This window comes from Puntigrus tetrazona, unplaced genomic scaffold, assembly GCF_018831695.1.
Source record: "Puntigrus tetrazona isolate hp1 unplaced genomic scaffold, ASM1883169v1 S000000270, whole genome shotgun sequence".
In the NCBI taxonomy this organism is placed as follows: Eukaryota; Metazoa; Chordata; class Actinopteri; order Cypriniformes; family Cyprinidae; genus Puntigrus; species Puntigrus tetrazona.
Window position 1 is genome coordinate 10,001 of NW_025047932.1, and position 24,497 is coordinate 34,497.

Here is a 24,497-nt window from a genome sequence, read left to right on the forward strand (position 1 = left end):
AATGATCTCTTTAGTCAGGTCTGCCTCCTCGTACACCTCTACTTGAGTATTAATCTACATACATGGAAATGTGTAAATTTTTACTGCAGTCTGAAGTCACTGAATTACACTTTAATATTGTTGGTCAATTATAATTATGTATCTAATGTTTAATCAATTATGTATGTAGCCCAATTATATTACTACACTACTAACTGTTTACCAAAACACTTAGAAGCTAAAATAAAAATGGAAACTGTTTACTATGCAAAATAAAATGCTGTGTGTGTGTACTGGCATTTGTGGTGTATGAGGACACACATTGTATAATGACAAGTACTACAACGTTAATATTGTTTATGAGAACACTTTGTGTATGCCTATAAAACAAAACGCTTAAAAAAAATTTAATTACTAAACAGTGTTTCAAAAATTGCCAGTACAGTGTGTGAGTGTGTGAGTGTGTGTGTGATCCACATCCTTAATCCTTTATAATCCTTTTCAAAATTCTGAAAACTACCAAAAATTGGGGCCTGCAAAAATGACAAAAGAAATTAAAAATACAAAAGTGACGATACAGATGTTACAAAAGATTTCTATTTCAGCAAATGCTGTTCTTTTATATGTTTAATTCATTAAATTATCTGAAAAAAATCTTCTGAAACAAATGAACATTATTAAATTGTTTTCTGGATGATTCAATGCCATCTCTAGCAGGAAGATGGGCCAAGGGCTATCACACAATCAACACACAAGCAACAAAAAGAACCACTTTTCAGAGGAATCCCTCTTTTCTCCTCTTAGAACTGTTCCAAAGCCATAAAATCATTGTGCACCCATCGTGGCGCCTTGCTGTCTTGAGAGCACCTCTATGGCTGTGATGACGATCCAATCATGTCTGAAGAAATGCTTGATGGTTTTCTGATGCACCCCCCTGCTCGCACCCATGCGTTAAACACAACATGATTTACATAGACCTACCTCATTTGGATAAACACAGGGCTGGAAAGCATGAGAACGCAATTCAGTCAACGGATCTGGGATCAACAATAATCAGAGATGCCAAGGTTAAGGTGTGACCTCTCTCAGCATGAATCAGCAGATAAATAAGCACAAGCATTTAATTTACAAGCGTGAGTGGACATCGCAAAAATCTTCAGGCCCCAGTGGGAATCCTTTTGACCTCTGTTGTTTTCCCTCAAACATCACAAAAGCAGGCTCTTTTGCCTCTTCTTTTTCAGACAAAGAGACTTTGAGATAGTTGCTAAGGACTTCTAAAGGGGATGATCAGAACTCCCATTTCTATTAGAAGCAAAGCAAAGAGTTACATATAATCTATAATCCTCTTGTATGTTTTGATGTGTCCATGAAAACTGCCATTTTAATCTATGCATGCAGTGTGGTGTTGAATGAAAGCTTGTGACATTTGCCATGTCATGGTATGAATGATTCCTTGTTATTTTGTTGTTATATGGGATGTAGGAAACATTCTATAAAGTATAGGATATTGCAGAGATGCTCCAGATGGGACAGAAACTCTGTGTTAACGCATAGTAATTTATGCATGGAAGAATAGTCGAACTGGGTGGGAACAGGCCCTGTAGCCCCCATTGATTGGACAAGCACCCCTCAGGGCAAGTCCAAATCAGCTGTTTAAAATTTAGAAGAAAGAAGCTTTCGAAGAGGAACAGGAAGGAAATAAGGAAAAGAAGAAGTTTCTCCCTCCATTGGAGAGTTTTCCTCCATCAGAGCAGTGCGCATTCCATCACTCGCGTTTCAACAACTCCACAAACTTGCAGTATGGAAAGACTGGAAGCTGCCAAGGACCTAACATGAGCTGTCGCACTGCGAATCACTGAACTACTCCAGTGTTCCTTCAGTGAGAACTCCATTGAGCCTCTGCAGCTTCAACTCTGGAAACCTGCAAAGCTGAGCAGCCCAAAAACGAGAGACTTTCACGAGAGCCCATTCAAATCGCCCAGGGAATCCCAAGGATGTCATCCAAGACAAGCGCCACGACGAATCAGAGAAGCCAGGATTACCTCAGAGAAGCCAGCACTCAGTTTCGGTAATGCAGACAAAGTTTCCTTCTCTTAACTGAATGGTGCAAAGTGAAAAGCTAACGATAAGCTAAAACATCTGCTTTGATGAATTCTTGTGGTTTGCAATCTTAGAACTAGAAAATAAACTTTGGACTTCATTAATCAATTCCTCCCCAAACTGTGTGTGCGTGTGAATGTGTGTGTGTGTGTGTGTGTGTGTGTGTGTGTGTGTGTGTATTCTTACAAGTATTCTTATTCAAGTTTAGTCATGTTAGTAGAAGTATAGTTCAATAAACCTTCTGTTTCGTTATTAAGAGTCGTTGTCGTGTGTGTTATGTATTTTAAAGTCAGACTCAGATTTGCTCTACTCAGCTCAGAATTAAGAATTAATTCAGATAAACGGATAAGTGGATCACAAAATGAACCAAATTTATAAGATACCTATAATTGTGCTTAACGCTGGACGGATTAGCCAATAAAGAGTATTCTATACATTTCATGAAACCAACTTGAATTATCAATATTCGATTCCCCATACAGTAAAAGCTTTGTTTGACACAAAACACAATTTCTGTAAAAAAAACAAAACAAAACTGTGTTTCTGTAAGAAATGTTTAACACTTTAAAAAATCTGTCATAACCAAAAAAAGGGTATAAGACATACTAAATTCAGAGAAAAAAAATTGACATACCAAGACTGAGATAATCAAAAAAAAGATCAAATTGACACCCTGACATACAGCCACACATGTACAGGAAATATTTTGTGTGACGGAAATATTATGTTTGTGTGTCTATATGCTAGATATAAATATTTGCTAAAAGCAAAAAAGGTGTACGTGGTCTGAAATAATTTCTAAGGTACACAAAATAGTTGATTACAGTTATAGGACTATTTATTTAAACAGAGCTTGGCTTTTAGAGCTCTTCATACATTTAGTGGACTTGACTTGAACTCACTAAATTACCTGGATAGACGGTGCGGTTTGTTCAGAATCAGAGGAAAAGAAGACATATTGGTTTTTGTCATAATCCAGAGACGCTGAACTGACCAGCTGAAAAACAGCAGCTCTGAGTCCAGTCTAAGAGAGACAAAGATCAGGTCAATGAGAAATTATAACATTTATTATCTGTTTTGTGATATGAATTTGCTTTAAAGTCAGAGACCTGCTCAATCCATCCAGAGCTGACATTGCCAGTTATATTATAGAGAATCCTTTCATTCTTTATTAGAGTGATGTCACAGCTGAACTCGGCACACACCGCCACAGAGCAGTTCTGACACACACACACACACACACACACACACACACACACACAAATACAGAAAGCTTTATTAAATGTGTTTAACATACACACTTTACACAAGTGACATCAGCCATATCATACCTTCAAGAAAATGAAAAGTATGAAATGGTTTAATGCCATAAGAAAGATATTAAAACCAAAACAAAGTTTAAAGATAATATAGATTATCAAAATGTCGAAAGATTAGTAGATGATTCAGACCACAGAAGAACTCAGCCAAATCAAGTCTTTATGAAGGAAAGGTTCTGTCAAACAAATTAACTGAATTTAAACAAACTATAAAGATGCAACTGTTGAGCAGCAATTACAATCTTACTGATGTCACTTTGATCATTTAGAACACAGTGAATTATTAATTAAATGAGGAAATCAAACGTGTAAAAAAATAAACCAAAACTCAAAAAGTGACCTTACCACTATACGTTGACTTTTAATAATATCCATAAAATTGGTGATATCAGGCTTCTGAATGTTCTCCCTTCTACAGCCAAAAATCTTTTAAATAAATAAATAGATAAGTAATTAAAGGACACTGCAGTCTACAACATAGGATAGCAATAATAGGTGAAGAATGGGATGCTGTTGTATTTCTCTATGTCATACACAAATTACTAAATTAAAAAAATTAATAAAATCTGTTACTGGCTTGCAATATAATAAATTCACACACTTGCAGACTGGAATTAGTCCAGATGTCAGCATCACCAACTTTCATTGGTACTTTGATAGAAACCTTGAAAGTTAATTCTCTAAGGTCATTTTCAATCTGAAAGAAAAATAAGGATTGGTTATGTATAGTATAAGGAGTGGAATAAGTTGCTTTTGGAATGTAATGTCAAGTGAAAATTGTTTCTGTGCTAAATTAATTTAGTCTACTTTAAGTTACAGAATTTGAACTATACCTTTATTATCTGCTGGACTGGTTTCATAAGATCATTTTTCCCTGAAGTAAAATTAATGTGGATGGTGGAATTTTCATGCCTTTCATAAACAAATTAAATCATTAATAATAAAAACAATTATTATATCAGAGTATTTGGTATTTCTTAATATTTATACAGAAACATGAAGCAGAACACTAACCTTATGAGGGCAATATAGATGGCGTATTTGACACCAATGATCCTTTCTTTGAAAAACTCACTGCTGTTTGAATGCTTGTCGTTCCCACTATGAGAGATTGAGGTTGTGTTTATCAGCAGCATTTATATAGTTATAATATATCAGTTAAATTTGTTGTCATACCTTGTGACCTTAGCCTTAAACGTCACGTTTTGGCCCAGTGTACTTTCTTTATTAATACTGTATGTAATCTCAAACACAACCTAAAATTTGAACAAAAACTACCAGAATAAGAAAAAAAAGAGTGAATGTGGACTAGCTCAAAGATAAGTCATATATAAAATATATGTCAAAACTAAAATTAAAACAGGCCACCAAAAACAACACTGTGTGCCTACATTAACGCTCAATAAATCTGAGGAAATGTAAGAAGAAATTTCTTGGTTAACCTTGATTCAGATTTTTGAGCAAACGAGTCAGGAATTCAGTTTAACCACACCTGATTCAACTCATCAGCTCATTAGTTGAATCTACAAGACATGAAGCAGGTGTGTCCATTGAGGGAAACAAAATGTGTAACGTTGAGGGGTTCCCAGGATAAATTTGCAAAGCTAGTTTAACCATTATTGTGCAGCACTACACATGAGCAAACTGCGTTATAGCTGTGATTGTTGACCTGAGAGTTGTCTCTGAGGATGGGTTTACTGATGAAGCAGGTGGTTTCTCCTAGTTTAACTCCTTGTACACCATCCAGAGACACGCACTCCACTCTGCCCTGTTCACACAGAACATTTATCATATATTTCAACACACATTTTATTGCATCTTCATTGTTTAGTAGCTAATTTTCCTCATAATGAAATCATTATTAACTTCTTTAGTTTCAACATTCAGCACCGTTTGTACCTGTTTAGATGTGATTCTCCTGTATGAAAACCCAAAGGGGTAATTGAGGATGAAGAGTGTGTTGTATGAGTTTTCTCCTCTGTTCTCTACAAACACGGTCACAGTGATCTCCTGCATTATCCCAACATCTATGTTTGTAGATCTGGATGACAGAAGCAAAAGAGAAATGTCAAGACAGTTTGGAATTTTTCATCTCTATTATAATTACACTTTAGAAGTAGAGTAAAGTATTTGCTCACCCAGAGAAATTAAAATCCATTCTGAGGTCATCAACACATAAATTATCAGTTCCGCAGTTTATCTCAAAATCTAGCTGTAAAACAACACGAGGGCACAGAAAATAAATAAAAAATCAATAATATTGTATTATTAAATGTGCACAGATGAACTCTTACATTGTGGTCTGTGGTGGTCTTTATTTCTGGTAGCAGTACTGGCCTCAAATTTTGCATTGTTCTAGATGGAAGACCCTCAAATGTGAATGTTAACTCATTGGACAATGGATTCAGAGCATCTTCTGGACAAGCCTGAGAGAAACAATAAATAATAAAGAATTTAAGACTTTTCTGAAATATGCCATTTTGCATCCTTTGTAGGAAAATTAAGGCATGATTAAAGTTTGAAAGAGCTTTAGATATAAGATATTTAGATATAAGAAAAGGCTCTCTTAAGTCTTATTTTGTGCCTTCACTCATCATCAGATTCACCAAGTTAATTCAAGAAAGGCAAGACAGCAGAATTACATTTAAACCTTACCTCTATGAGGAAAGCATGACTTTTGCAAGTTTCCTGCATTTTTATGTCCATCGCATCATTGTGGAGACGGTTTTTGGCTGTGAAATATGCTCGATATTTCTGACGCTTGGCATCCAGCATTATGGTGTAATTAATATTTGCGGCCAAACCTAGAACAAAATTATTGATTACAAGAAATCAAAATGAAACAATAGCAGATTTCAAGAGATCTGTGCACCAAAACTAACAAAGTTTTATATGTAACTAGTTTACAAGTAAACCTGTTAGACTATGTTTGAATCCACTCATGGTGAAACACACGCTCAGGGTGTTCTGCAATGGCTTGGAGCAGTCTGTTACACTGGTTGGTATTTTGGATGGGTTGTAAGTTACTTTGGTGTTCAGGAGCATGATGGGTCTGGACCTGATTGATCCACATATAACACATACTGTTTGTGAGTGATTATGGCCAAAAATCTGAATTTGTATATTTTTTGAGATCTTTTAACAGACCTGAGAAGCAGAACCGCTCCCATGGACCCAACAGCAATGTCAGGAAGGCTGTCTTTAGTCTGGTCTAGAGAAGACTGGCTCAATGAAATCCCAAAGTACTGCAAACCTGGTTGCACAGATGATCCAGTAATCCTCTGTCATTCCACAAAGGTAATGAAACAATAAAAATAAAATAAGCCCATGAAATGAGCCAAGGGAAAGTAAAGTAATTCAGAAAAGGTGCTTTAAACTACAACTGCCACCAACCATGTCTCTTTTTCACCTGTGAATATGTGGGATTTATTTGCTCTACTCCTCCATTGAAGACGTAGATGCTGCCCTGTCCATCCTCCTCTAAAGGAGCTCCAATCAGCACATCCCTGAAACCATCACCATTCAGATCTGCTGGACTGGCCAGAGAAGAGCCAAACCGACCCCTCTGACCTACCATTCCCATCAGGACCACACCAGAAAAAATGAACTATGAAGATAGAACAGAGAAGGAAAAAAAAAATTCAAGATTTTTTAAAATCTAAATCAGCATAATTTTTTAAATTGTTCTAAAAGGTTTTCTCCCCATAACTTAATGTACCTGACTCGTGAAGATGTAAACAAACACTTTGCCCTCCCGGTCAGGCTCTATGTACGTTGGTGCAGATATTAAGAGAAGGTCTGTATTGGAATCACTGTTTAAATCCAACACACAAACCTCGGCACCAAAATATGAACCAATCTGAGGCTGAGAAAAGAGAAAGCTGAACATTAATATGATCTTAATATGCTTTCTGCTGACTGTAACAGACTTCAGTTTATCTAATTCTATACTACTGTCATTGCACCCATCCCACATCTTCTTTAAACCATGTCTGAATGCCAAAGGTTGTTTAGGTTAGTTTAGTTTAGTTATATAGCACAACACAACAATGGTCATTGACCATTGTGCTTTACAAAAATTATAAAAAAAGAAACAATGATCAAAATAATAAAACAACATAAAATGCTATGGTACATGAAAACAGTACATAAAGAGCAGAAACATGCTCAGGTCAACTCACGCGTCACATGCCTTTTCTAAAAGGAGAGTTTTATTTTAAACAGACATTCTGTTGTAATCATCCTAATAGATAAAGGATGGCTATTCCACAGTTTGGGGCCAACTATGGCAAAAGCCCGGTAGGACCCGGAGGAAACGTTTGAATCCATATGCAAAGCTTTACTATAGGACATGGTAGGGTCAAACTGTTGCAAACAGGTATGTCAAAGATAATTTAAAGCGAGGGTCAATCCATGGCAAACTCAATCCAATGGGGCAAGACAGAGCAATAATTCAAAAACCAGGCAGAAATCAGAACACAGAAGGCTAGGAAATGGGGAAACAGGTTCTGTAGTGTTCTGGGTGGTTAGTCAATACACAGCAGTTTAGCCAAACACTGAGCTAATCTTAAATAAACAGCATAAGTTAACAAGAGGGGAGGGAGATAATCAGTTACAGAGGAAACTAACAAGGTGGGCAGGAAACAGGGAACACAGAAACAATGGAAATCAAACACTTCAAAATAATAGTCCACAAACACTAGGACAAAGGGAATATAGACTGGAATTGTGACAGGAACTATGTTAACAGTCACAAGTTCAGATAAGTTAAGATGGTTTTACATAAGCAGCCAAACTGCCCAACACTTGATATAAGCTGCCAGAAAAAGGTTCAAAAACAATTGCCTCAGTCTCTCTCATTTAAGTGCAAGAAATATTTGGGCATTTAAATCTTAATGTCTGAAAAATAGGCAGTTGGGGAACTTTACATCTTTAGATCTCTCCCAAGCCTCTACTTATATATATTATATATATAACAATATCTACCAATGTCCAGCAACTATATAATTGCCCTTATCAATAGTATAGTAGTACAATCCCTGAAATATGTTTCATTCAGTTATGAATGCTTGTTTCAATATTATATAGCGAAATACAGCAAGATTAAATGGTTCATATTTAAAAAAAATACTCCCCTTATGAGCAATAAATGTTTGGCTACGATGTCTATTAACAGATTTGATTCAAACAAATTACCCTTGGATTATATTAAATTGTTGTAAATCATTAACACAGAAATTGGTGTAGGGCAACATAGAGACTGTTTTTAGGTCTCTAAAAACCTACAGCAGCACTACTTTTACTTATTACACAATTATCAAATAGTGAAAACGATTATGTGTTTTTATGCATGGTTTTGATGCCAAAAATGTAAGTGAGCAACCTTGGGAGAGTCCAGCAGTTTATCAGCATTGGCGCTTATTTGTGAAACAATGACTTGTCCTTGATGATTGTATCTTGGAGCTCCTAGAATAGCATAGTTGATGCTTGACACTGTTGCAACAACCATTGAATAACCTTCAGAGAGATGTAATAGTTTAGAAGCATACATGTTCTGTTTGATGCATAGAAGAAATTGACTTTAAATTCAAATGGGTAATATATTTGGTTGTTTCAGAAAAGCCTCACCTAGATAGCTTTCATGATTACTGCCTGTATAAAAGGAATAGCTTGGAAATTCCTGAAATCCACCTTTCCACTGGAAGGCTCCCACAGCACTCATTAACACACTTCCCTAAACAAAGAAAAAGAAATTATGAATTCATTACACAAAATAGAAAGGTATGTTATCTTTGGGGCACAGTGGTGTTGTATTATAAGTTTATTCCTATATATATTTAACCTCTAATGAAAGTATAACTGTATAATCATTCAAGAGATTCAAGTTAATGACTTGATATTATTTACATATGATGTGAAAGCTGTGCTGAATCCCTCCTGTGCAAACTCCATTCTAGAGGAGTCACCTGAGGTTTGAGTTCCTGTAGAAGAGCAACAGATGTTACAGAGAGAAATCACTACTTGAAAGTAATGTATGACAATGAATTACTTATTTAACTGTAGGGCATACACAAAAACTATAAACAGTTGCATTAAACGTTTTTGAGAAAATCTGTACTGTTATTCTAAAAAAGTTACATTTAAAAATAACTAAAATTTTTATATATATATATATATATATATATATATATATATATATATATATATATATATATATATATATATATATATATATAAAGCACTTTTATTCTTAATTGTATTGTTTGCTAAGATGCCAACATACCTTCAATAGCAATAATATTCTCTTCCAATTTTTGAAGAATATTATTTAGTGCATTGAAGTCTGTGACTTTAAACACATAATCTGTATCAGGATCAGAAGCGATTGTATTCAACTCCTCTTTTGCGTTGTAATTGTTAAAAGCATTGCCAACCTAGAAAAAAAAAATCCTTAGAGAAAATGTTACAAAGCATATTTGCGTGGATGTTAATCCAATTTCACAAAGACAAGGAATACACAGAAATGGGATAATAATAAATTAATCCACAGAACACAGGTTAGTATGATGAGATAACTTCCACATCAAAAGACGACACCAGACCAAAGACAGAACCAAAGAGAGAGATATCAGGAACACAGGTGAACAGAACGATTAAACAAACTGAAAGAAAAAAGGTCACAGGTCAGAAACCAATGAAACTGTATAAAGCTGAAGAAAAATAAAACGACAACCAAGTGAACATCTTAGTCCTTGGTCCAAAGACCAGCCAGAATGAGAGGGGGAGCCATGACTTAATGGAAGACACCCTGAGGATGAGTGATGGAGATAGAGCTGGCCAGGAGGCCAATATCTTGTATGAGTTGATGGCTCATACAACTGAGGTGGAGGAAGAGAAGGAAGAGCCTCCCCAGAAGGAGCCTGACCAAAAGCCAAAGCTGGAAGATGGCCTGAGGTGGAGACAAAGAAACAAGGAGTCAAGATAGAGTCGATGGGTCAGAGCTGGTCTGGGGCTCATTAGCTGGAGACAATTAATTGGAAGCCATTCTCTTTGAATGGCAACAGGCTCCTGGATGACCTAGTCATTAACAGAAAGCAGGTTTCCCTCATCAGCAATAGGCTCTAAAAGCATCTCTGGATGGCAGGTTTCTGGATGTAGAGTGGAATGGGATGGTGAGGGATGGTGAGGCCAGACTGATGGTAAATGGGGAATTGTTATTCACAAATATCTTCTTATGACTGTCCCCCAGAATATTTGCCTTAAAAATACAGTAAAATACACAGTGAACAGTCCAGGTAGTGCATCTGACATGAAAGTCTCCCCGCTCCAGGCACAGCGGATGTACAGGGGGAAAAAAAGAAACAAAAATGGTGCAAATAATTGTCGAGCCTCCCGGACGGAGGTGTTTCGGTCATGTCCCACTGGGAGGGGTCCCTTGGTAAGACCTAGGACATGCTGGAGGGACTACATCTCTCGGCTGGCCTGGGAGCGCCTCGGTTTTCCCCTGGAAGAGCTGGAGGAAGTGTCCGGAGAGAGGGAAGTCTTGACATCCCTGCTTAGACTGCTGCCCCTGCGAGCTGGCCCCAGATTAGTGGTAGAAAATGGATGGATGGATGGTAGCATGAGTGTTTCAAACACACCTCGATCACTTTATCAGCACACATCTCGCAACTTTTACTTGCTGCATAACTGATAGTACAGATAAATACTTATTCAGTGCTGTTTGGTTCTGTTAACAAATTGTTCTAAATTTGTCCTAAAAAGTAAATACACTGTTAGCAGAATTGAATTTTGCTTGAATAATTGAAATATTATTATTATTTTTCAATTTTATTTATATATTACATTTTTGCAATATTAGGATTATTATAATATTTTCTTCTTATTTAATATCTTTGAAACTACTGTATAAAGTGCTATATAGATAAAGGTGATGTACTTGACTCAATTGGAAATATGATGTAGATTATAGTACAATTTATGCCTTACCAGTGATATTGCTTTTAGATACATACATCAAACTTTTGTACTTCACATGTATATATACAGTATGCACGTACAATAATAAGTACTATTCCCTGCCTCTAGTTCACTCACGTGTTTGAAGATGAAAGTCACATGGAGTGCGTTGCGTTTTGGGAAATAGTATCCCACGTAGTGTTTTCAGATGCATACATCACATTTCAGCCCATATAGCAGGTAATCAGGACATTTTGTGCATACAGAAAATTCACATACTATTCAAAGTGTACAAACAGCATACTACAATATAGTAGGAGTTGTATGCTAGTATGCCATTTTGAACACAACTTGTATACTGATTTTAGTGGGCTCGAGTTACATTTAGCAGATTCTGGCAAATATAGTAGGTTTTCTGGGTATTCCATGCATACAGAAAATTTGCGTACTATGCACAGCATACTACAGAAATAGTAAGAGTAGTATGATAGTATGCCATTTTGAACACAGCCACTCTCTTTTGTCTTTGGAACTTTACAGATCTTCTTTATGCAGAGCTTGTTTGAAGCTCTTTAGAAATTTTTAGAAATAAACATACAAAATTCACAACAAAAGGTCATGTTTAGCTAGTTGATATTGTTGTAATTGCATTTGCATTTATTCCTTAAGTAACGTTTTTACAAAGCACTTTATATTTAAGAACTTGACACAAACCTACCCCGATGGCAAATCGTACTATGTTCTTTGCCTGTGCTTGTGATGCTACAGATGGCAATAAGTTCCTGTCATGTGACTCCCCATCAGTAATAACAAGCAAGATTTTTTTGGCTGATGGTCTTGCCCCTCCAGCTGGTATGAATAGCTCATTCCTAGTATTTGAAAAGAGATTTAGGAAAAAATTACAACCCACATAAATACCACATACCAATATGTAAATATCTACCCAGAGGTAATTAAAGGGTAAGTTCTGGGGGTTAAAGGGGTTATTTCATTAATTACTCACCTTCATGTCATTCCAAAACCCTTAAGCTCTTTGTTAATTTTCGGGAACACAAAATAAGATTTTTTATTTTATGAAATTGGGGAGCCACTTTAGCACAGCAGCACAACTGAAATAATCCAGGTCCAGAAACATAGTACATAAATCAATAAAACAGTTCATGGATGTATTTGAAAGCGCTCAGTGAGTACTCATTGAGTAGGTACTTCATTTTAGTAAGTACTTAACGAGATTTGGCTCAAGAGTACATACTTTTTTAGCGCTCGTATGAATGCGATCTGCCATGTTTAAGTTAGCATGTGGTCTGACGTTATAGAAACTTAAAAGATATGAGCGACAGGCTTAATTAATCTATCTTTAAATATTTTGATGTTGATGAAATTTGTTCATTTTAGACTGTAATATACATTTAAGTTTTTATATGATTAACTCTATTAATGTAATCCAGTTTAATTCTCAAAGACCAAAACCAACATCTTTTTTTCTTTAATATGTTATTAATTTCTTAGTTTTATTTAAATTTCTTAATTGTTCTGTTTATCCACATGCCCAACTGGCTTAAATCTCACTTGTTTTCTTGTTGAATGTTGTTCTTATTTCCTAACATGAGGCTAAAAAAAAAAAAAAAAAAATGCATTATATAAATTCATGATTATTCAAAGATATTTAATCTTTTTTCCCAGTGTATATAATCTCATACTATGATGTACACAAACCCAATTTTTTCAATATTAAAGATACCACCATTCTTTGCCTAAGCTTGTGTGTAATTATTTTGTAAATGTCTGCACAAAGACGGCGTCGATCAGCTGTTCAAAGATCTCGTCTTTGTAGAGGACTGTTGATATTACACCTGAAAAATTTAAGTATTACTACTTAGAAATTAAAATTATCCCAGAATGCATTGCTAGTCCAACAAATATTACCAATAATAATCATAAATGTTGACCAATAATTAATTATATCTTTTTGTACAACAAGCAAAATGTGATTTGCTTTTCATAAGCATAACTAAACACTACTAAACAAATTTAGGCAAGGTGAGCACATCTCAAAGAAAGAATTATTTGCTGACTTCTGAATCTGATCATGATGTGAAAGGGACTGCCTGTGTGCACAGAGAAGATGAGGCAGAACATGAAGACAGGAGAACATGTGTGGGAACATCTGTCTGCTGCTGTGTCCAAACATCTGTGTGCTGATCTCCAAGAAATATTATTACAGGTCAAGTCACTTTGACAAAAATGTCTACTAAATACAAACATAAAAATAAATGTGATTAGTATTTACTAGAAAATTCTTTTTTGAAAGTATCTGTCATCTTTGTTTATAACAGAGATTAGTTCAGTCAAACATATAAATATAGCAATTATTCACTCACTTTCATGTTTTATTGGCAAATATTGCATGAACCAGCAGAATATACTTGACCAAAATCAATTTATAGTGTATGTTTGGGTGATCTTGAATTACTGTTACTATGTGTAGTAATGTAAAACATAAAGCAGCTTAATGCATCTGTTTGTGCAAACAAATATGTTTGTCAACACAGCTTATGAAGGGTCATAGTTATTTCTTGAAACCTTTAAAATAGTATGGTTTTATTTACATTATATACATTAGTACATTATGTAATTAGAGTTAACAACAGTGAAATGTTCTGCCGAGCTACACACATCCTCACTGATGTCTATTTCATGTCATGTTCTCGTCTTCAATCTTTATCCAAGACGTCTGATATTACATAAACATTTAGTGAACGTCTTTAACAACTTTACAATAGTCATAAATAGGCATATTCGAACAGTATTTAGGTATACGTGTGCCAGAGCATTACGAGGAATAGTGCTTCATCCAGTTAAATCTCGCCTGCTCTTTTGTGGATATTGAGATTTCATGCATACCCTTCCTACGCCTACTGCTTTTTGCCTACTAAATAGTATGGAAGTATGGAAGTCCATCTGATATCAGTGGCTCAACTTCAGTTTTGCGACACTCCAAGAATACTTTTTTTGCACAAGTAAAACAAAAAGAACATAATTTACTCAACCATTCTTCTCTCCTGTCTTCCACCATTTTAGAGAGTATTACATGTATATGCACACTTTAAATGCCCCCTATTGTACACCTTTTTGGAGTTTTACTTTAGGTGTTGATGTTCTAGAGAATATATATTTGTTGTATAAATACCAAAAGCCATCTCAATATATTGTTACAGCTCCTCTCTCACGAGCTCTGCCAAAAATAGATGGATTGCCATAAAACAAACTGGACAGAAACATTGATCAAAAATGCTCAAGTTTGCACAATTCTTATCAGGAAAGGTTCAATAAAGTATTGCCTTTCTTGTTATGAGCATACCTAAAGTTTTATTGCATCTCATGACTGTTGACATGCGTGTAAAACAAAAAAAGAATTTATATACACAATTATGTGTAAATGTATATGTATTGTTGTGATTAATAATAGTTGGAACAATAATGTAGCTGTTAAAATAGTTGCTAACTGAAACTGAAATGTACATCTTTATGATGACAGATTGAGTTTGTCGTGACTATACACATTAGATGTGATTCTTCTCATGGGAACTATCCTGTCAGATCATCTATCCTTGGAGTGAGTGTTTAGGTCCCAGGGGAAAACATGCATACTGAATGGAATCTGTAGTTTACGCATTATGATACTCTCTAAAATGCCGGAAGATGTAACATGGGGGAGAAGAATGGTTTAAATGATGTTACTTTTACTATATTTCACTGGACCTGGTTCATTTCAGCTGTGTTTCTGTCTATGGAGAATCAGATAGCTCTCTGATTTTTATCAACAATATCTTATGAAGGTATTACGTGTTTGGAACGACATGAGGGGGAGTAATTAATGGCATCAATTAATTTTTTCATAATTTCAACAACTTCATAGCAATACCCATGTTTTGTTTTTTTCAGAAAATGTAAGCATCTAGTTTTTCATGATTATTGTGATTTACTATTGATTTCCATTCAGTGTACCAATTGTATTTCTAATACTGCTTTACATTTTAACTACAAATATAAATGTATATGAAAATAATACACATTGGGTCAAATAAAATCTATTCAGATTATTATAGTAAAAAACAGGTCTTACAGAAGCTTTTGGATGGCAGATGCAGTGAAAGTGCCACCTGAAATGTATTGTATACTTGTCACTTTATTCTCCCAAGTGCTGTCTTCAGTTTTGAGTTCATTGAAATTGTAATGAATATAACATCTATTGGAGTACTGTGCAATGGCAAACTGAAAACCAGCAATAGATAAATTGTCATTATGTGCTACATAATGCCAAAGTTATACATACAGGTATACATGAAAAGACACCTTCATATCTTCAACATTTTTATATTCATAAAAGAGTATTGAAAATATTTAAGGCTACTCCTACCTGTGCGTCCCGCTCAGTAAAACGTTTGATCACATTTGTCACAAAAGTCTTCATGATTCCAAAATTTTGCCACCCTACACTTCCCGATCCATCTAATAGAAAGGCTATGTCGATCTGACCAAGACAGTCTGAAAAAAAAGGGATGCAGAAGTACACATGTAGTTAAATCTGTAGTGAGGTTACATCAAATAAGAAGAAAGTTGTTCATTTGATGTCATAATCTCCAGCTCAAGTGCCCACTATTTCAATACTTCGAGACTAAATTGGCCCCCTTTCTAGTACATAAAAGTATACTTTAAGTATAACAGTAGTAAACTTTAAGTACACAACTAGCTTACATCAACGCTGTTAGCATGTACAGCTTGAAGTAATAGTCTCAGTAACTAGGCTAGTAGTTTTATAATGCAAGTATACTCGTAAGTTTTGAACTTTGCGTCATACTTTTAGTAGACTACTATGTCCCTACTTAGGTATTAATTTGTATATATTTTATTATATGAACATCTGAACATGCAAAATGTTAAAAGAAAGAACAGAGTAAACAATAGCATTTTATTCTAGTGTTTTTTAAACACTTGAATGTGGGTACATTTCATGAATAAAAAATAAACCCTTTGAATAAAAAGCTGAAAAAAAGACTATGACTTTGATTCAGAATGAGTAGTCGATCAACACCCCTTGGCACTCTTTATTACCTCTTCATTAGTTAACATTTTATTGCATGAAGTTACACTTTTGATGTGGTTTTATGTTTAATGGTTGCATTACATGTGGAAGCATCTGTTGTACAGTGAGAAGAACATAAAGCACATTTCTGAGAAGTTGTTGTTTGTTTAAAAGAAGTACACTAATAGAATACTTAAACTTCTTTTTTGTAAGGGATTTTTTACCTATATTTACCTCTGTATATAGAGCTTGGTATTGGTGCTTTGAACACATTGTCTTCACTTATAAAGCACATGCCTCTGTAGTTGGTAGCTGATGCACATTTCTTTGGAATAGTTGGACCACAAACCTGGGCGAGATGGAATTGAAACAGGAATTTAAAGGAATACTATATTAATTAGTAATTATAGACCATTCCATTCACTTTCATTGCTCTGATAAGAACATTAAACATGAATGCCTTAATAAAATAATAAAAAATAAAGTAGATAGAATAAAATGCAATCATTTTAAAGGACACATACATGCATGTCTTAATAACATGAATAAATTACCAATGTATTGTTTTATGTTACAGGTACAAAAGTGCATCTTTTACCGCTACCGGCACAGTAACATATTTTGTACCTTTATTTCTGAGAGCGTAGGGTGCTAAATAACTTACTGCCATCTTTGAAGATTTTGAATCTTTAACCATGGAGAGTCCAAGAGACATGCTGACAGCTTCTGAAGGCACTTTATTAACAGACAGTTAATAGTTTTTATTAAAAAAAAGAAGTACCCCATGGGGGTGAAGAGCATGCCTTGAATGCAGTACTGAAGTACAAAGTATTAAATATGCTAGATTGACTATTATACAACATAATCTATTAAACAAACTAATCTGATCCTTTCCCACGTGGAGGTCTTGACATACTTTGCAATTCAAATTATACCTTATACAAAGGCAAAACTTTGACAGTATGCTGAAATACAAGACTACCTTTAGTTATAAATTAGTGATTTTTTTTTTCTTCATCTTAATATTTACAAAAAAAAAAAAAAAAGAGAGAACTGACGCCACACCCACTATGTCTGTCGTTAGCAACTCACGCCACTATATATATATATGATGAAAACAAAACTACAGAGACAGACAACAGCAACAAAATAATGGAGTCTGCATCAACAGACGCTCAGATTGACAAGCGATTGTGAGACGGCTCAGCTTTAGTTTAAAACAGTTCAGGAATATTTATCAGTCATGACTTAACTGGGAAAAATAGAGCAGACACTGAATATGGATGAAGCTTTCTAGAGCGCATGTGTCAACGCCTGCATTCATTCACATCTTCAAACAGTATACTTTAAAAGGCAAAGTGTTCAGCTGTAAACAATATACACTTAAGCCTTTATGTCATGTGATCAAGGCAATTTAGTTGAGCTATTTAGCTACTATAGTTATCAAACATGCTTAAACATTTAATCTTGTTACTTATCTGTTTTAAAAATAAGCACACCAATATCTGGATCCAAACTACCTAGCAGCACCACAATTTGGTTGCCTTGCATTTATTTCTTGTTAGGCACTAGAAAATACAAATTAAGCGTTCACGTAAGACACCCAAATGTTGGCAAAGAAGGTAACAGGCATCATATCAGCCCACTTGATGTTCAGCATTACATTTTGAGGCTGATGATGTTTCTGAAGGTCAAATATTTGTCTCCCTTCATTTCATAAGAAGTCATCAAGTGTTTCAGGCCACAGAGCCTTTATACCAGATTTGTAGAAAATGTCAAATAATATTTCAGTTAGTATTATAGTACGAAACCCCAAATACCATTAATGTTCAGTGATGAGCAGCTTCCGTCTGTGACCAAACAGCTATAAATCCATCCTCTCTGAGTCGGACTGATTTGAATTAAAGGATTACTCACGATCAGACTATAAGAAAACAGAAAAGAATATGTTTTAGGGTTACAGAATATGGCAATAAATATTTGTAAAATAAAATGTCTAGTTAAGAGTTTACAGGTGATTCAGGGTCTGAGAGCAGGAAAAGACAAAAACATTTATCTTAGTGAAGAGGCATTAGATTTTGAGACATTTTGTTAGCACTATGTGTTTGCAATAAAAAGATAAGATTTAATGATATTTTTTTGTATTACTTCAGTTCTAAAAAAAAATAAATAAATTAAATAAATAAATAAATAAATAAATAAATAAATAAATAAATAAATAAATATATAAATATATATATATATATATATATATTATTATTATTATTATTTATTTTTAATTAATTAATTTTTTTTTTTAAATCACTTCATATATTAAGATTGTTTTCACTTATATTTTGAGGCTGGTTAATTGCCACCTATGGTATTGACTTTCAATCAGTTTGAACAAACACAGACAACGTGATATTTATGAGCCTAGCAGCTTTTCAGGCTTTAGAGAATTGTAGCCATTTTATTTTACAGAAACACTGTGTGACCCATAATGTCATAAATGTTCTGTTGTAAAAGTGAAAAAAAGATGAAATTGATTGTTTTGTTAAAAGTTTAATTGTTATTCTTTCAAGTCATACAACATATCATTTAGTGAAAAGAAGCAATTAACAGATCGTCCATATATGAATCAATCATTTCAAGGTTTGCATATGTGTAAACTTTTATTTTATGGTTCTTTTTCTTCTGTAAGTTCCATATTTGTCCACAGGGGGTGCTGCAGTCAAAGAAACGATTGGACAATGACAATTCTCAGTCACACAAACCTTTATAAACACTTTGATAATATACTTCTTCACTATGTACACTGGAACCTAAAGGCAGGGGTATGGAAATAGGGAGATGCTACAGACATGTCCCTACCTATATCCAATGACTACCAAATTGTCCCTTGCACTAATTTTGCTCAAACAATATGTATATGTTTTTATAATTTTAGACACATCTGAAATATGTCATACTAGAAGTTGAAGTAAATATATTAGAAAACTGCACACTTTTAGAGATGCATCTAATACATGACTGAATTAAGAACATACAGTTATTGCAACCACTTCAAAACCGTTAACATAAAACTTCACTCATGGGAATTAAAGTTGCACCAATGGGAAATTGCAATCAATGGCTGTTGTTTGCTCGGTATATAAAGCACAGCTGTGTTGTGTGCTGAAAGATGCATGTATAACGTTAGGCATGATTAAGACAGCTGTGATTAACATGTAAGAAAACAAAACTAACTGCAATGCTTGGCAGATATTAGAAGGTCAGTCTCTTTCCGTCTCATTGGACATGAGAGCAATGTGGTGAGTTCTGACAGTGTTGTGCTTTCCAAACATTATGAATGTATTTGTTGCTCTCACCTCGATTCGTCTTTCTGTATAACCTTATAGCCGAAGGATACACTCTGCGGTTGAGTGAAGACTTTCCAAGAAGAAGGATCAATGTTAAAGGCCATCACTGACTGAGATGCTAAAGTGTTTAGAAATTAATATAAAAAAAAGACTTAGTACCAAGAGCATTTTTTTACATAATTACAATGCATAAAAAGGATATTTTCATTCCTGCTTGCTTAATGATAGATCCAGTTAGGTTAGATAGGTTAGAGCACCTGCTCAGCAGCTGCTGGTCAATAAAAGTAATAACAAAATAACACAAAAAAATGCACTGTGATCAAAATAATAATGATACAGAATAACTTGAGGTCAAGCTACACTGTGAATACAGTAACAGCTCAAAAAGTACCGTATAAAATCTTTAGCTTGTTTGGTTTCTGCTTAAGTATAGTTGTTCTTCATTTCAAGCTGACGAGTACATCTATGAGTTATTATTGCAGATCAATTCTCATAGATCTATTGTGTGCAATATGACAAACATATGAAATCGATTTAGACCGACACATTTATAAAAGGAAGTTCACATCTTTTGAATATTCTTCTTGCCTTAAAAGGATATTTTTCATCTACCTCTACGTCACAGGTCTGGGGATGCTATTACTTTAAAAAGAGGTTGCCATGGTTTTAACTTCTAAGGTTATTTGAAAACTATATGTTATGATCAACGATGAATGTTGAGTAACGTTGACTCCACAGTCAAAATAAACTGTAGAATGTTGAAATTGAATTCTTACAAAGACACAATGAATCATTCATTTATTTCAGTGTACATCAAGAATATTGCATTCAAAGTCATTCAAATTCATGTTATTGACACATATTACAATCTTACAAAATGGTACAGAAAGGTCAAAGACTTGCAAAACAAGGTTTTCAAAAGAGCAAACTTACCACAAAAGATGCATAACATGGTGAAAATGTTCGGGTCCATCATAACTTGACAAAAGCAGATATGAATGCTGCTTGAGTCAAGACATACGTTAAAGTGATTGCTAGATGTGGTTGACAGATGTGAAAAGAGGTGGAACCATCTAACTAAAGAGGAACAAGAATTAGATGAAGAGGAAATGAGCACATATTCAAGAAAGACAAGGCTTAAATGAATAAATATAATTGAATAAAAAGAAATTAAATGAATGATTCAATTAAATTATAATTTACATGCACTGCAGTTTATAAAATTATTTAATAGTCATTAAAAGGATAACAATGGAGGTTCTGAAAGAAAGTATTTTTAAAGAGATTTTAATTGTGGTGTTTGGTTGTATTTTTAACTTTGAAAATAAGAGGCACTTAGAAAATGAGTGCTTTGTGAATCATCTCAATAAGTTTTTACAGCTCCTCTGTCAGAAGCATAAGGAACTATTATATTATATTATGAATATTATCTTGTGGTGATGTTGGGTGACAGAGTAGACGTAATACAACCTCAAATTAAAATATGATCACATACTGTACCTGCTGCCACTGCCAGACAAAGAAAAACGATGGCAGCTGTGGTTAAACGTGGAATAATGAGTGGACTGAAAGATCGACAAAAATGCTCAAGTATACTCACTTCTTTAAAGTATTCAATAAAGAATCAATAAAGTATTGTCTTTTGTTGTTATTGGCGCATCTAATGTTTAGACAGTGGGCAGAGATATAACATCACATTTTTCAATCGATCCATCAATCAATCAATCACTTTTGTATATATGGCACTTTTAACAATACAGATTGTATCAAAACATTGAACAGTATCAAATAGGAGAATAGAGTGATAGTAATGTATAATGACATGACTAAACAATTATTTTTTTAATAAATGCAAATTTTAATAAAATGGGACTTTTAAAGGAAACAAAGAGATGTGTAACCCAGTGGCGACAATCTTGCACCTGCACTGGGTTAAAATATTACTTTATAAGTTACACATTTCATAAAATTATTTGCTTTTTTCTTACATTAATAGTTGCTGGGTGACCTCTGTTGGTGACTTTAATTCTTTAAGTGGCTTGTTTGCCTTTTAAGGGCACTACTTTAAGCATAATCAAAGAACCTGTGTGACATCATTTTAAATAAAATCAGGCCAAAACAAAACTAGTTTGGACATAATTTTAGGAGTTTGAAACTACTTGCCAAAGGGAAGATTTAAGTTTGTCTGCATTATAGTTGTCATCTAGATTAACATTTTATTTTGTAACAATTGCAGCAGGCCAGCAACTGAGAGTTCCCACCGGTAACAAAAATACATTAATCTTAAAACAGAAAGTGAGTCCAGTGTGCAAAGGGTTTATTAAGTAGATATAGTGTTTACAGAATAGACGGCTCCACCCTTTTCCCCGATCGGGTCCTGGTTAAGGTCAGATGTATGAATGTAAAAACAGTGTAGAGATACTTCCCAGCTACAAAAAATATGTAAATGTTATGTAACTGCTACGTAATCTGGAGATCAAAGTTAAGGTGCGAAGCGGCAGAATTGAGCAGCCATGACCAAAAGCATGATGGGAAATGACAGCCTGACGACAGAGCTTTATGCTCATTGGTTCAGACAACTGTGATGTAAACTGTAGATAATGTTACTTAACAAATCTGAGGCAGTCGTTGAAGTTTTTTTGGTATAAATGAAGAAAAAATTGTCAGACACGTTCCTGGTTGCCATAGTAACTCTCAGACACCAGTAGGCTCACATTACTATTTTACAAACAATGCTATTAAAAGGGATTTAGCATCTTTCCAGACTTCAAACATTTTGTTTTACATGTGATCAACCTATTTATTTATTATAAACTGTAGGACTCATTGTCAGACGCTTGAACTTGAAGGAAGTGCCTCAGACAAACACATTGCCCTCATACAGTATCTGCGGCAGATCTGACAGAGGTGGTTATGACAGTCTGTGTCAGTATTTTCTTACTTTCATAAGTTTCAGAACTCAAAAAAAAATTCCGTTCTTGTCAATATTGTTAGTGTGGTTGTTAGTGAAGGTATATGTCATTATATATTGTCCTAATTCTGACTTGGTACATATTTTCTATTACATATTTTAAATAGCACTCTGGCAATCAAGAATATGTAAATGATTGTAATTAAATTTTGAGCATACAATGTCATGGTTATGTTGCCAGTAAGTATATTATTCATATATTATGAATGGGCTAGTTGCATATCTCCGCCATCTTTGATTTCCAGTCTAGCGAGAGTGTGCCTAAATACTGGTTGTACTAAAAGCTTAAAGCGAGTGCAGAGAACCGGAGAAATCCAAATATTACCTTCTATATTTTTTTTCAGGATTTATAATATCACTTTAAATGCAAATAAGATTTACAGTGCTATTATTACTATAAATGTTAACTGAGCTAGTGCATTTAAAACTTGCATATGTTTAAGTCTAGTAAATTATTGAAATACCTACAAAGTTAAACCCATGGTGTAAATAAATGTAATAAAACATACATGCAGAAATACACAGACAATCATCTCTTTTGACAGTTGCAAAGCTTATGATCTTATAAATAGCAGTCAGAACAAAATTAAATCTATGGTATTGTACAGTAATGTACGGTATTGCAGATATGAGTTGTCTGTGTTTAAATGAAGAGATCCCTATGGACTCACTAACCATTGACGCTGAACCACATAATCAAAAGAAGAAAAAATTACGCAATCTCTATGTTGTATCTTCATGCTTTTTACATTTTACAATATAGTACTGTCCATATTTTAATCTGAAGAACATTAATTATACATGTCTAGCCATGTTTTGTATGAAGTTTCCCCTTACAGTAAATGTGAACGTTGCAAAACCAGACGTATGCACACACTTGCGTCACCAAAGCCCATCTTGTGCACCAAGCCTATAAAGTACGTATCTGGGACATTCTTGGTTATCTTGTTATGTAAGGAGGACGTACTGATGTTGTAGTGAGTTGCTAATAGGATCGTAATGAAATAATGTGCATATGATGTCATATGACAATTGCCTGATGGTAAGTCATGAAATTACCAAAAATGACCAATGTAACCGTTACGTTGTGTGTTAACTGGTTTTATAGTAGAAACTGAAGTACGTTTCTAGGGAAAGAAAGGATCAAAGCTATTTGGTTTAATGCAATCTAGCCTAATCTATGTAAATAAATGATGAGACTTTAAGACTAGGTAAATACAACAAGATAACTGGGCTGATTTTGGGCTGGATGAAAATTAGTTTGTGTGTGGTGTGCTGTCTTGTCACATTGCAGCACATGAAACAACCTCACAGGATTTTTTCATCCTCATGCTTGTAGTCCATCACATTTTGCAAATTGTACAGGATTAAAAACATATTTTAGTGTTTACTCAGGCTAAGCAAACAGAGTGTCTCTGCAGAGCTGTTGCAAACAACAAGTGTGTGTGTTGGCTTATTATAACAAGCGAAACGTCTTATTAAAAAGAAATAAGAAGCCCCTATGTGCTGTTGTGCTTCAGATTGTGTTTTGATAACTCTCTCTGCAGTTTGAGGTGTCTGTGTTTGGAGATGTGATTCCTAAGAAGTCAGTCATGACTGCTCGGTTTAGCCAGCTAAACAGCTAGTTTAGATTCTAAGCTACTGTTGCTCTAAACGTAAACAAGAACTAACACTCAACAAGCCTCAACAGCCACACGCAGCCATTTTCTTTCAGTATGTTGATGTAATAAAACATAGGACAA

At 34.5% G+C, this 24,497-nt stretch overlaps 1 protein-coding gene across 1 annotated transcript in view; it reads right to left on the minus strand.

Annotated features, from left to right (window-relative positions):
- LOC122333411 (integrin alpha-X-like) overlaps window positions 1–20,825 on the minus strand; it is a 21,939-nt gene extending 1,114 nt beyond the window's left edge. The window contains exons 1-29 of the mRNA XM_043231004.1: window positions 20,718–20,825; window positions 19,794–19,902; window positions 18,264–18,367; window positions 17,108–17,178; window positions 16,678–16,792; window positions 15,778–15,905; window positions 15,484–15,632; window positions 12,076–12,226; window positions 9,682–9,832; window positions 9,306–9,379; window positions 9,027–9,132; window positions 8,782–8,915; window positions 7,117–7,263; window positions 6,808–7,005; window positions 6,546–6,679; window positions 6,314–6,456; window positions 6,054–6,202; window positions 5,693–5,824; window positions 5,537–5,610; window positions 5,298–5,439; window positions 5,068–5,166; window positions 4,575–4,654; window positions 4,413–4,499; window positions 4,232–4,310; window positions 4,000–4,095; window positions 3,744–3,824; window positions 3,189–3,299; window positions 2,990–3,103; window positions 1–54 (exon numbers count right to left, since the gene is read on the minus strand). The exon at window positions 1–54 is cut by the window's left edge and continues 57 nt beyond it. Coding sequence (XP_043086939.1) covers window positions 1–54; window positions 2,990–3,103; window positions 3,189–3,299; window positions 3,744–3,824; window positions 4,000–4,095; window positions 4,232–4,310; window positions 4,413–4,499; window positions 4,575–4,654; window positions 5,068–5,166; window positions 5,298–5,439; window positions 5,537–5,610; window positions 5,693–5,824; window positions 6,054–6,202; window positions 6,314–6,456; window positions 6,546–6,679; window positions 6,808–7,005; window positions 7,117–7,263; window positions 8,782–8,915; window positions 9,027–9,132; window positions 9,306–9,379; window positions 9,682–9,832; window positions 12,076–12,226; window positions 15,484–15,632; window positions 15,778–15,905; window positions 16,678–16,792; window positions 17,108–17,178; window positions 18,264–18,367; window positions 19,794–19,902; window positions 20,718–20,760 — 3,255 coding nt within the window. The 5' untranslated portion in view covers window positions 20,761–20,825. The remainder of the gene's footprint in view (window positions 55–2,989; window positions 3,104–3,188; window positions 3,300–3,743; window positions 3,825–3,999; window positions 4,096–4,231; window positions 4,311–4,412; window positions 4,500–4,574; window positions 4,655–5,067; window positions 5,167–5,297; window positions 5,440–5,536; window positions 5,611–5,692; window positions 5,825–6,053; window positions 6,203–6,313; window positions 6,457–6,545; window positions 6,680–6,807; window positions 7,006–7,116; window positions 7,264–8,781; window positions 8,916–9,026; window positions 9,133–9,305; window positions 9,380–9,681; window positions 9,833–12,075; window positions 12,227–15,483; window positions 15,633–15,777; window positions 15,906–16,677; window positions 16,793–17,107; window positions 17,179–18,263; window positions 18,368–19,793; window positions 19,903–20,717) is intronic.
- Window positions 20,826–24,497: the final 3,672 nt, after the last annotated feature.